Source organism: Pongo abelii, chromosome 8, assembly GCF_028885655.2.
Source record: "Pongo abelii isolate AG06213 chromosome 8, NHGRI_mPonAbe1-v2.0_pri, whole genome shotgun sequence".
Lineage (NCBI taxonomy): Eukaryota > Metazoa > Chordata > Mammalia > Primates > Hominidae > Pongo > Pongo abelii.
The window spans coordinates 132,734,798-132,747,732 of NC_071993.2; the positions used below are offsets into that span (position 1 = coordinate 132,734,798).

At 41.4% G+C, this 12,935-nt stretch overlaps 1 protein-coding gene and 1 pseudogene across 2 annotated transcripts in view; both read right to left on the bottom strand.

Annotated features, from left to right (window-relative positions):
- The window catches only part of TEX36 (testis expressed 36), a 102,609-nt gene that overhangs the window by 80,019 nt on the left and 9,655 nt on the right, over window positions 1-12,935 (bottom strand). For both annotated transcript variants that reach the window (XM_002821254.6, XM_002821255.5), the window contains exons 2-3: window positions 1,354-1,485; window positions 529-609 (exon numbers count right to left, since the gene is read on the bottom strand). In XM_002821254.6, the coding sequence (XP_002821300.1) occupies window positions 529-609; window positions 1,354-1,485 (213 nt within the window). The remainder of the gene's footprint in view (window positions 1-528; window positions 610-1,353; window positions 1,486-12,935) is intronic.
- On the bottom strand, window positions 6,374-7,594 carry LOC103891750 (fructose-bisphosphate aldolase A-like; annotated as a pseudogene).

A 12,935-nucleotide genomic window follows, 5' to 3' on the forward strand; every position in this document is an offset into this window, starting at 1 on the left:
AAATTATGCATATGGTTTACACTACATTTCTATCACATAGTGCTGTGTGAACCATCATTGTATGAGACTTCATGTTCTCCAGTAAAGGGGAACTCACCACCTGCAGAGAAAAGGCAACTCCAGTTACAAGGAAATCCTTCCTTATATTATGTAAGCTCCTCCTCCTTCTGACCTTTCCTCGTGGATCCTGGCTCTGCCATCCAGAGATACGCATAACAGTCCCTCCTTCCCATGGCAGATCCTCACAAGAAAACTCGCAAAAGAGACAATTTATGGGAAGGCACTTGGAGAAGGATGAAGCGCACATACACCTAGGCAGAACACTGGTGTAGATATTGAAAGCGGCGTGGAATTCTGAGAGCTTCGAACATTTATTTTTTAATCTGTTATGAGTCTTGTTTAAGACCTCGCTTTGTTTTGACCTTGTTCCAGTTTTGAGGCCAATCCTCTATCTTCAACACACCCCAGAAAATCAAGATCCCTTGTGTTGTTCCCTGTTTTATTAATAATTTGGAAAGAAATACTCACGGAGTCAAGGTAGCATCCAGAGTTCTCCAAGCTGTGCCGATTGTCATGCACGGAGAAGGGGAACTGGTTATTCACTGCTTGCTGGAAAAGTGGGATGGAAGGGAAAGAGCACACATTAGAACGCTGCACGCTTTCAGAACTGGGATCGGGTGATGTGGAAGGAAGTTGGATGAGGCAAAGCGACCTCTAAGAAAGACAATGAAACCTGGCCCGGGAGATGGAGCAGACACAGGAGGGGGAGGATATCCACGTGCTCATCAGCGCTGGGCTTTGAAACCCCACCTTATTTCCAGCTTCCTGAAAGTCATAAAAATTCTCTTTCAAAACACCTTATTTGGGTGCAAGGATGGAAAAGTGTACAGGCTCATGGAGCCAAAAACCGGGAAGGACTTTGGAGGTCGCGTAGACCAACTCTGTCATCTGGCCAGTAAGGGTCCCAGGAGATGAGATCCCTGGCCCAAGGCCTCGGGGGGACCCTGACAGGTATGAAATGGACCCTGGCTTCTCCTTTGTGCCACTGCAGGGCCTTGGTGTTGCTCAGGAACTGGCCAGGGAGGCAGGAGGTGCATGTTAATGAGCTGTGGGCTGGAAGCGGGTGTTGTTTCTTGTTTGTGGAGGAGCCTAACTTGATTGTCCATAGCAGGAAGTAGTTCCTGCTGGAGAGCACCAGGGTATAAGGTGGGGATACTACCAACCCTTAGGGGTCCAAGGATAGTTAATGCGCAGTTTCTTACAAGGAAGAATTGTTTGGCCCAACGTGCCAGCTGTGCTGCCCCCTGGGAGGTCCACAGGCGCACAAGGCTGTGGCCAGTGTTCAGGACTCACCTTCTCCCGGACTTTGTATATGGGCGGCAGCTTCCCCTCCGCTTGCCGACGCAAGTGTGGACCCTGGGGCTCTTTTGACGTAGCACTGGTGATGGATTCTGGTGTCTTTTGCGTTAGCCCGATGTGAGGGAACTGGAAGAACAGCACACGCCTTGATTAAAACCAGACACATTTGAATCTACAAGCCAAGTATCAGGGCTTCCTTTGTACAGTGATTAAAATGCAATTTGGGTGCTTTTGGCATGCAATGGAAATGGCATAATTTTTGTAATTTTCAAATATTCTTTCCAAGACAAAAAACATTGTAATGGCCCAGAGCCATCACTGCCGGTTGTTTCAAGTTACAGAGGCCACCCCTGCTGAGCTGGAGCCTGGAAATTTTTCCATAGCCTGGTAAGGAGGGTGTGGTTGTCAGTGAGTGAGCAGACACATTCTGAGAAGACAGAAATGTGTTATTTGAGATCCTTCCTGTGGTCAGGGAGCTCCCAGTACTGAGGACCTTGGAGCCAACCCACGTTTATGGAGATGAGCCAACCTCCAGCAATGTAGGTATGAGGTGGCCCTAAGACCACGGGAAGGGGAGAAACAGAGAGTCCCAAGTGATTCTCCACTGGAAATGTGGGATGGTAGAGGGGAGGTAACGTCTAGGAGGGAAAAAGAGGGGGTAGAAGGGTGTGAAGCAAGAAAAATGAGGACAGTGAGGATTATCTAGAATGTGTCCTTGCAATCTCCCAACAAAAGCCTGAGAAGGAAACAGGACTGGGCAGAAGGGGGTAGTCCCAACAAGGGACTCTGTTGACCCGGCTGGGAGCTCTGGACATTGGGTGACCACTCAGAGTTGGGGAGAGGGGACCCAGTCTCTGTGCACCAAGCAATGAGGCATTGGATTTATTCCTGGGCTACCCCCAGAAGAGGGCGTGACCCTAGGGAGGCGGCTCTCTTCAGCCAACAGATCCGTAGGTGTGGGCAGTGAGGGCCATGCTCCCAGCAGCCAGAGTGATGAGTCTTTCATTCCTGAAGGGGGATGTGGCTGGCTCTTATGGCGAGAGAAACTCACCCCAATGTTATTTGAATGGCACCTCTTAAAAGCCACCCCGGCAAAGTGAGCTCTGAAGCAGGACTCTCTAGGAGGAAATGAATGGAAATTAAAAAGACAAGACCCAATTCAATGAAAATTCCCATAAAGGGAGAAGGAAGCATAATGTGGTTGGGTCAGAGGCTGGACATTCAGAGGTCCTGAGTCCAGCCCCAGCTCTCTCTCCTATCTCCTAGGTGAGCCTGATGAGAGAGACTAAACTTTCTCAAGCCTCGGTTTCCTTATCTGTAAAATGAGAATAATAATACCTACCTGATATGGTAGATTTGATACAAAGAGGAAATGTATACACTCCAATAGTGTGAATAGTTTGCAAATGTTTTTGGCTAAATAGCCATCACATTTTCATTATCCATTGGTCAACTGATGAACACTTAGGTTGATTCTATGTCTTTGCTATTGTGAATAGTGCTGCAATAAACATGCAAGTGCAGGTATCCCTCAGATATATTGATTTTTTTTTAGTAGATACTCAGTAGTAGCATTGCTGGATCAAATGGTAATTTCTCTTTTTAGAGTTTTGAGAAATCTCCATACTATTTTCCATAGTGGCTCTACTAGTTTACATTCCCACCAAAAGTTTATAAGAGTTCCCTTCTCTCCCCATCCTCGCCAACATCTGTTATTTTTTGTCTTTTTAGTAATAGCTGTTCTGACTGGGATAAGATGATATCTCATTGTGGTTTTTATTTGCATTCCCCTGATGATTAGTGACATTCAGCATGTTTTCATATGCCTGTTTCCCATTTGTATGTCTTCTTTTTTAAATTTTTTAAAATTTTTATGTGTACATAGTAGCTGTATATATTTATGGGGTACATAAGATATTTTGATACAGGCATACAGTGTGTAATAATCACATCAGGGTAAATGGAGGATCCATCACCTCCAGCATTTATCATTTCTTTTGTTACAAACAATCCAATTATACTTTTAGTTTAAAATGTACAATAGATTATTATTGACTGTAGTCACCCCCCTGTCATGCTATCAACTACTAGATCTTATACATTCTAACTATATTTTTGTACGATTTTCCATCCCCACTTCCCTCACCGCTACCTTTCCTAGCCTCTGATAACCATCATTCTACTCTCTATGAGTTCAACTGTTTTAATATTCAGCTTCCACAAAGGAGTGAGAACATGCGAAAAGTTTGTCTTTCTATGCCTCGCTTATTTTACTTAACATGTCCTCTAGTTCCATTTACATTGTTGCAAATGACAGAATCTCTTTCATTTTTATGGCTGAATAGTACTTCATTTTGTATGTGTACCACATTTCTTTATCCATTCATCTATTGATAGACACTTAGGTTGCTTCCAAATCTTGGCTATTGTGAATAGTGCTGCAATAAACATGGGAGTGCAGATATCTCCTCAGTATACTGATTTCCTTTCTTTTGGGTATATACCTAGCAGTGGGATTGCTGAATCACATGGTAGTTCTATTTTTAGTTTTTTGAGGAACCTCTATACTATTTTCCATAGTGGCTAATATGGTTTGGCTCTAATATGGTTGTCCCCATGCAAATCATCTTGAATTAGAATCCCCAAATGTCAGAAGAGGCGCCTGGTGGGAGGTGATTGGATCATGGGGGTAGATATCCCCTTTGCTGTTTTCATGATAGTGAGTGAGCTCTCATGAGATCTGATGGTTTAAAAGTGTAGCACATCCCCCTTTGCTCACTGTCTCTCCTGCCGCCATGTAAGATGTGCCTTGCTTCCGTTTTGCCTTCCGCCATGATTGTAAGTTTCCTGAGGCCTCCCCAGCCATGCAGAACTGTGAATCAATTAAACCTCTTTTCTTTATAAATTACCAGTCTCAGGTAGTTCTTTATAGCAGTGTGAAAACAGACTAATACAGTGGCTGTACTAATTTATATTTCCACCAGCAGTGTACAGGTGTTCTCTTTTCTTGATATCCTCACCAGCATTTGTGATTGCCTGTCTTTAGGATAAAAGCCATTTTAACTGGGGTGAGATGATATCTCATTGTAGCTTGGATTTCCATTTATCTGATGATCAATGATGTTGAGCACCTTTTCATATAACTGTTTGCCATTTGCATGCCTTCTTTTGAGAAATGTCTATTCATGTCCTTTGCCCACTTTTTAATGGAAGTACTTGGTTTTTTGGTTGTTGTTGTTGTTTTTTACAGTTGAGTTGTTTGAGTTCCCTGTATATTCTGGATATTAGTCCCCTGTCAGATGAATGGTTTGCAAATATTTTCTCCCATTCAACAGATTGTCTATTTACTCTTTTGATTGTTTCATTTGCTGTGCAGAAGTTTTTGATTTAATATAATTCCATTTGTCTAGTTTCATTTTTGTTGTTTATGCTTTGGAGATCTTAGTCATACATTTTTTGTCTAAACCAAGGTTCAGAAGAGTTTTCTCTAGGTTTTCTTCTAGTGTTTTTTACAGTTTCAGATCTTATATTTAAGTCTTCAATTCATTTTGAGTTGATTTTTTTACATGGTGAGATATAGGGGTCCAGTTTCATTCTTCTGCATGTGGCTATCCAATTCTTTCAGTACCATTTATTGAACAGGGTGCTGCTTCCCTGATATAAGTTCATAATGGCTTTGTCAAAGATCAGTTTTCTGGGTTCTCTATTCTGTTCCATTGGTTTGTGTGTCTAATTTTATACAAATGCCATGCTGTTTTGGTTACTATAGTCTTGTAATAAGTGATGCCTCCAGCATTGTTCGTTTTGCTCAGGATTCCTTTGGTTATTCTGGTTCTTTTTTATTCCATATGAATTTTAAGATTGTTTCCTCTAATTCTGTGAAGAATGACATTGGTATTTTGAAAGAGGTTGCATTGAACCTGTAGATTGCTTTAAGCAATATGGTCATTTTAATGATATGTCTTCTGACACAGGAGCATGGGATATTTTTCCATTTGTTTGTGTCATCTTTAATTTCTTTCATCAGTGTTTTATAGTTTTTCTTATAGAGATATTTTACCTCCTTGGTTAAATTTATTCTTATATATTTTTGTAGCTATTATAAATGAAATTGCCTTCTTGATTTCCTTCTTAGCTAGATTATTGCTGATATATATAAAAGCTACAGCTTTTTGTATGTTGATTTTGTATCCTGCAACTTTACTGAATATATTTATCAAATCTAAGTGGGGTTTTTTTTGGTATTTAGATTTTTCTAGATATAATATCATATCATCAGCAAAAAGAGACAGTTTCACTTCTTCTTTTCCAATTTGGATGCTTTTTATTTCTTTCTCTTGACTGATTGCTCTGGCTAGGACTTCTAGCACTACGTTGAATAGGAATGGTGAAAGTGAGAATCCTTGTCTTGTTCCAGTTCTTAGAGCAAAGGCGTTCAACTTTACTCCATTCAGTATGATGTTAGCTGTGGGTTGGCTGTATATGGTCTTTATTATTTTGAGTTATATTCCTTCTATGTCTAGTTTGTTGAGAGTGTTTATCATAAAGGGATGTTGAATTTTATCAAATGCTTTTTCTGTGTCTATTGAGATAATCATATGGTTTTTGTCCTTCATTTTGTTGGTGTGATGTGTCATGTTTACTGATTTGTGTGTGTTGAAGCATCCTTGCGTCCCTGCTATAAATCCCACTTGATCACGGTATATTATCTTTTTGATGTGCTGTTGCATTTAGTTTGCTGTTATTTTGTTGAGAAATTTTGTATTTATGTTCATCGGGGATATTGGCTGTAGTTCTCTCCCCGCCCCCGCTCCTCCAGCCTTGAATAGCTATTTATTGGCAGTGTGCTGGAAAGGGTGATGGAGTTAGCATTCACAGACGACACCACACACCACTGTCACGAGGGAGGCAAGAGCATGAGCAAGCCAACCTGGAGCCCCAAGGAGGAGGCCCCCTCTTTAAGAGAGTAGGGATGGGGCCTGGAGTGTTGGGGACAGCCTGGGAACACCTCCGCTTAGTAGGTATGGTTAGAGATGAAGAGGGACTCGCTAGCAGCAGCCCCAGCCTGACTGCTCGGGGTGTACTTTCCTCGACAGGCCAGGCTGTTGGCCATGGCTCACTTGACTCCTCCTGGGCAGCCTTCAGGTTCTCCTTCTTCCTTCCCCAGGCCTTCAGGGCAGAGGCTTGCAGGCTCAGCCGTAGGAGAAGGTCACAGGGGGCACTTGTTAATGGCTTTGAAGTTGATGGATGCCTCCTCCTCATTCTGGCCTCCAGACAGGAAGGTGATCCCAGGGACAGCGGGGGGCACTGTGAGGCGCAGCGTTGTGATAGTTGCCATGGCAATCTCCTCGTGAGAAAACTTCTGGATGCAGGGATGGCCTGGGGTGACCATGTTGGGGTTCAGCAAGATGCCTTCCAAGATAGATGTGTTGATCACTCAGAGCCTCATAGACAGCAATCAGCACCTTCTTGGTCACACAGTGGCAGCGCTTCAAGTCATGGTCCCCATTAGGGAGGATCTCAGGCTCCGCAATGGGCACAATGCCATTCTGCTAGCAGATGCTGGCATAACAGGCCAGGACGTTGGTATTTTCCATGATGGCAAGGGCTGAGGGGGTGTGTTCCCCAAACTTCAGAACACAATGCCACTTGGTGAAGTCAGCTCCATCCTTCTTGTACTGGGCACAGCACTCAGACAGCCCATACAACCCTTGGGTGGTGGTCTCGCCATTTGTCCCTGCAAGGGGGACCACGCCCTTGTCTACCTTGATGCCCCCAACACCACCCTTGGATATGATAACTTGGGGGAAAGGACGCCCATCATCCTTCTTCTGGTAGAGTGTCTGGTGGAAGAGGATGACGTCCCCGATGCAGGGGTTCACGCAGTCGTCAGCTGTCAGTAGCAGCTGATGGTAGAAGCGCCGGTTCTCTTCGGTGTTCTCAGCGCCAAGGGACTGCAGCTGCTTGGCAATGCTCCCAGTGGACTCATCTGCAGTCAGGATGCCCTCACCCAGTGCCACGATGTGGTGAGCGATGTCAGACAGCTCCTTCTTCTGCTCCAGGGTCAATGCTGGATATTGGTACGGCATGGTGCTGGTGGTGGCAAGTTCCAGTGCTTCAGAGGAAATTTCTTCCTTGGAAATCCAGACGGAGGCCCTTGGTTGTCAAGAGAAATAAATCTTTGGCCAGGGATCTCCTAAAATAACTGAGAGTCTGTGGACACAGTGTGGTTGGGGCACCCCTGCATACCCTGTAGTTGTCTTTTTTTGTTGTGTCTATCTCTGGTTTTGGTATCAGTGTGATGCTGGTTGGCCTCATAGAATGAACTAGGGAGAATTCCCTCCTCTTTAATATTTTGAAATAGTTTCAAGACAATTGGTATTTGGGTTTTGTTTGGTAAAATTCAGCTGTGAATTCAACCAGTTCTGGACTTTTCTTTGTTGGGAGATTTTTTTTTTAAATTACTGATTCAGTCACTATTCAGCGTTGCTCTGTTCAGATTTTCATTCCTTCCTGATTCAATCTTGGTAGGTTGTATGTTTTCAGGAATTTATTTATTTCCTCTGGGTTTCCCAGTTTGTCAGCATATAGTTGTTCACAGTAGTCTCCAATGATCTTTTATATTTCTGTGGTCTTACTTATAATGTCTCCTCTTCCATTTCTGATTTTGTTCATTTGGGTTTTCTCTTTTGTGGCTAGTCTAGCAAGGAGTTTATCAATTTTGTTTTTTTTTTTTTTAAAGAATCGACTTTTAATTTCATTGATCCTTTGTATTTTCTTTTAGTCTCTATTTCATTTAGTTCTGGCTCTGGTCTTTATTATTTCTTTTCTTCTGCTAATGCTGGGTTTGGTTTATTCTTGCTTTTCTAGTTCCTTGGAGTGCATTGTTGATAGTTAATTTATGTAATCTTTCTACCATTTTTGATGTAGGTATTTATTGCTATAAATTTTCCTCTGCTTGGCCGGGCACGGTGGCTCACACCTGTAATCCCAGCACTTTGGGAGGCTGAGGCAGGCGGATCACCTGAGGTCAGGAGTTCCAAGACCAACCTGGCCAACGTGGTGAAAACCCGTCTCTACTAAAAATATGAAAGTTGCCAGGTGCAGTGGCTAACGCCGGTAATCCCAACACTTTGGGAGGCTGAGGCAGGCGGATCACGAGGTCAAGAGATCGAGACCATCTTGGCCAACATGGTGAAACCCTGTCTCTAATAAAAATACAAAAATTAGCTGGGTGTGGTGGCGTGTGCCTGTAGTCCCAGCTACTCAGGAGGCTGAGGCAGGAGAATTGCTTGAACCCAGGAGGCGGAGGTTGCAGTGAGCAGAGATCACACCACTGCACTCCAGCCTGGAAACAGAGTGAGACTCCATCTCAAAATAAATAAATAAATAAATAAAATACCAAACTTAGCTGGGCATCATGGCCAGCACCTGTAATCCCAGCTACTCGGAAGGCTGAGGCAGGAGAATCACTTGAACCTCGGAGGTGGAGGTTGCAGTGAGCCAAGATCATGCCATTGCACTCCAGCCTAGGCAACAAGAGTGAAACTCTGTCTCAAAAAAAAAAAAAAAAAATTCCTCGGCTTTTGCTGTATCCCAAAGGTTTGCATATGTAGAGTTTCCATTTTCATTTGTTTTAAGAATTTTTTAAATTTTTATCTTTTTAAAATTTGTTTAATTTTATTTTAAGTTCCGGGATACAAGTGCAGGACAGGCAGGCTTGTTACATAGGTAAACGTGTGCCATGGTGGTTTGCTGCACCTATCAACCCGCCACCTAGGTATTAAGCCCCACATGCATTAGCTATTTTTCCTGATGCTCTCCCTCCCATGCCCCCCATAACAGGCCCCAGTGTGTGGTGTTTCCTTCCCTGTGTCCGTGTGTTCTCATTGTTCAGCTCCCACTTATAAGTGAGAACGTGGTAGTGTTCGGTTTTCTGTTCCTGTCTTAGTTTGCTGAAGATAATGGCCTCCAGCTCCATCCAGGTTCCTGCAAAGGACATGATCTCATTTCTTTTTACGGCTGCATAATATTCTGTGGTGTACGTGTACATTTTCTTTATCCAGTCTATCATTGATGGACGTTTGGGTTGACTCCATGTCTTTGCTATTGTGAATAGTGCTGCAAGAACATACGCATGAATGTATCTTTATAATAGAATGATTTCTATTCCTTTGGGTATATACCCAGTAACAGTATTGCTGGATCAAATGGTATTTCTGGTTCTAGGTCTTTGAGGAATCACCCACTGTCTTCCACAATGGTTGAACTAATTTACATTCCCACCAACAGTGTAAAAGCATTCCTATTTCTCCATAGCATCACTAGCATCTGTTGTTGCTTGACTTTTTAATAATTGCCATTCTGACTGGCATCAGATGATATCTCATTGTGGTTTTGATTTGCATTTCTCTAATGATCAGTGATGCTGAGCTTTTTTTCATATGTTTGTTGATCACATAAATGTCTTCTTTTGAGAAGTATCTGTTCATGTCCTTTGCCCACTTTTTAATGGGGTTTTTTCCTTTAAATTTGTATAAGTTCCTTGCAGATTCTGATTATTAGACCTTTATCAGATGGATAGATTGCAAAAAATTTCTCTCATTCTGTAGGTTGCCTGTTCATTCTGATGATAGTTTATTTTGCTGTGCAGAAGCTCTTTAGTTTAATTAGATACCATTTGTCAATTTTTGCTTTTGTTGCAATTGCTTTTGACATTTTAATCATGTAATATTTCTTTGCCCTTTCCTATGTCCTGAAGGGTATTGCTTAGATTTTCTTCTAGGGTTTTTATAGTTTTGGGGTTTACATTTCAGTCTTTAATCTGTCTTGAGTTAATTGTTGCATAAGGAATGGGTCCAGTTTCAATTTTCTGCATATTACTAGCCAGTTCTCCCAGCACCATTTATTAAATAGGGAATCCTTTTCCCATTGCTTGTTTTTTTCAAGTTTGTTGAAGATCAGATGGTTGTAGATGTGCAGTCTTATTTCTGAGTTATTTTGTTCCATTGGTCTATGTGTCTGTTTTTGTACTAGTATCATGCTGTTTTGGTTACTCTAGCCTTGTAGTATAGTTTGAAGTCGGGTAGCATGATGCCTCCAGTTTTGTTCTGAGATTATGGGGTTTTCTAGATATGGGATCATGTCATCTGCAGACAGACAGTTTGACTTCCTCTTTTCCTATTTGAATACACTTTATTTCTTTCTCTTGCCTGATTGTCCTGTCCAGAACTTCCAAATACTATGTTGAATAGGAATGGTGAGAGGGGTCATCCTGTGCTGGTTTTCAAGGGGAATGCTTCCAGCTTTTACTCATCCAGTATGACATTCACTGTGGGTTTGTCATAAATGGCTCTTATAATTTTGAGGTATGTTCCATCAGTACCTAGTTTATTGAGTTTTCCCTTCATGTTTGAAGGGATGTTGAATTTTATTAAAGGTCTTTTCTTTGTCTATTGAGATAATCATGTGGTTTTTGTCTTTAGTTCTGTTCATGTGATGAATTACATTTATTGATTTTCATACATTGAACCAGCCTTGCATCCTGGGGATGAAGCTGACTTGATCATGGTGGATAAGCTTTTTGATGTGCTGCTGGATTCAGTTTGCCAGTATTTTATTGAGCATTTTTGCATCAATGTTCATCTTGGATATTGGCTTTAAGTTTTCTTTTTTTATTGTATCTCTGCCAGGTTTTGGTATCAGAATGATGCTGGCCTCATAAAATGAGTTAGGAAGAAGTACCTCCTTTTCAATTGTTTGGAATAGTTTCAGGAGAAATGATACCAGCTCTTTTTTGTACCTCTGGTAGAATTCAGCTGTAAATCCATCTGGTCCTGAGCTTTGTTTGGTTGGTAGGCTATTAATTACTGCCTCAATTTCAGAACTGTTATTGGTCTATTCAGGGATTCAACTTCTTCCTGATTTAGTGTTGGGAGAGTGCATGTGTCCAGGAATTTATCCATTTCTTCTAGATTTTCTAGTTTATTTGCATAGAGGTGTTTATAATATTCTCTGATGGTTGGTTATATTTCTGTGGGGTCAGTGGTTACATCCCCTTTATCATTTTTCATTGTGTCTATTTGATTCTTCTCTCTTTTCTGCTTTATTAGTCTAGCTAGTGGTCTATTTTATTATTTTTTTCAAAAAAACCACCTCCTGGATTCATTGATTTTTTGGAAACGTTTTTTGTATCTCTATCTCTTTCAGTTTCGCTCTGATCTTGGTTATTTCTTGTCTTCTGCTAGCTTTGGGGTTCATTTGCTCTTAGTTCTCTAGTTATTTTAGTTGTGATGTTAGTGTGTCAATTTGAGATCTTTCTAGCTTTTTGATGTGGGCATTTGGTGCTATAAATTTCCTTCTTAACACTGCTGTAGCTGTGTCCCGGAGATTCTGGTACATTGTCTCTTTGTTCTCATTGATTTCAAAGAACTACTTGACTTCTGCCTTAATTTCATTATTTTTCCAGGAGTCATTCAAGAGCAGATTGTTCAAATTCCATGTAGTTGTGTGGTTTTGAGTGAGTTTCTTAATCTTGAGTTATAATTTGACTGCACTGTGGTCTAAGAGACAGTTTGTTATTATTTCAATTCTTTTGCATTTGCCGAGGAGTGTTTTACTTCCCATTATGTGATCAGTTTTAGAGTAAATGCCATGTGGCACCAAGAAGAATGTATATTCTGTTGTTTTTGGGTGGAGACTTCTGTAGGTATCTATCAGTTCCCCTTGATCCAGAGCTGAGTTTGAGTCTTCAATATTCTTGTTAATTTTCTGTCTCAATGATCTAATATTGACAGTGGGGTGTTAAAGTCTCCCACTATTATTGTGTGGGAGTCTAAGTCTCTTTGTAGGTCTCTAAGAACTTGTTTTATGAATCTGAGTGCTCCTGTATTGGGTGCATATATATTTAGGATAGTTAGCTCTTCTTGTTGAATTGATCCCTTTACCATTATTTAATGCCCTTCTCTGTCTTTTCTGATCTTTGTTGGTTTAAAGTGTGTTTTGTTCAGAAACTAGGATCACAACCCCTGTTTTTTTCTGATTGCCATTTTTTTGGTAAATTTTCCTTCATCTCTTTATTTTGAGGCTATGTGTGTCTTTGCACGTGAGATGGGTCTCTTGAATACAGCACACCAATGGGTCTTGACTCTTTATCCAGCTGTCCATTCTGTGTCTTTTAATTGAGGCATTTAGCCCATTTACATTTAAGGTTAATGTTGTCTATGCATATGATCCTGTCATCATGATGTTAGCTGTTTATTTTTGCAGACTTTTTGATGTAGTTGCTTCATAGTGTCATTGGTCTTTGTACTTCAGTGGCTGGTAATGGTTTTTCCTTTCTATATTTAGTGCTTCCTTCAGGAGCTCTTGCAAGGTAGGCCTGGTGGTGGCAAATTCCCTCAGCATTTGCTTGTCTGAAAAGGATTTTATTTTTCCTTCACTTATGAAGCTTAGTTTAGCCAGATATGAAATTCTGAGTTGGAAATTTTTTGCTTTAAGAATGTTGAGGCTGGGCACACTGGCTTATGCCCATAATCCCAGCACTTTGGAAGGCCAAGGTGTGCTGATCACTTAAG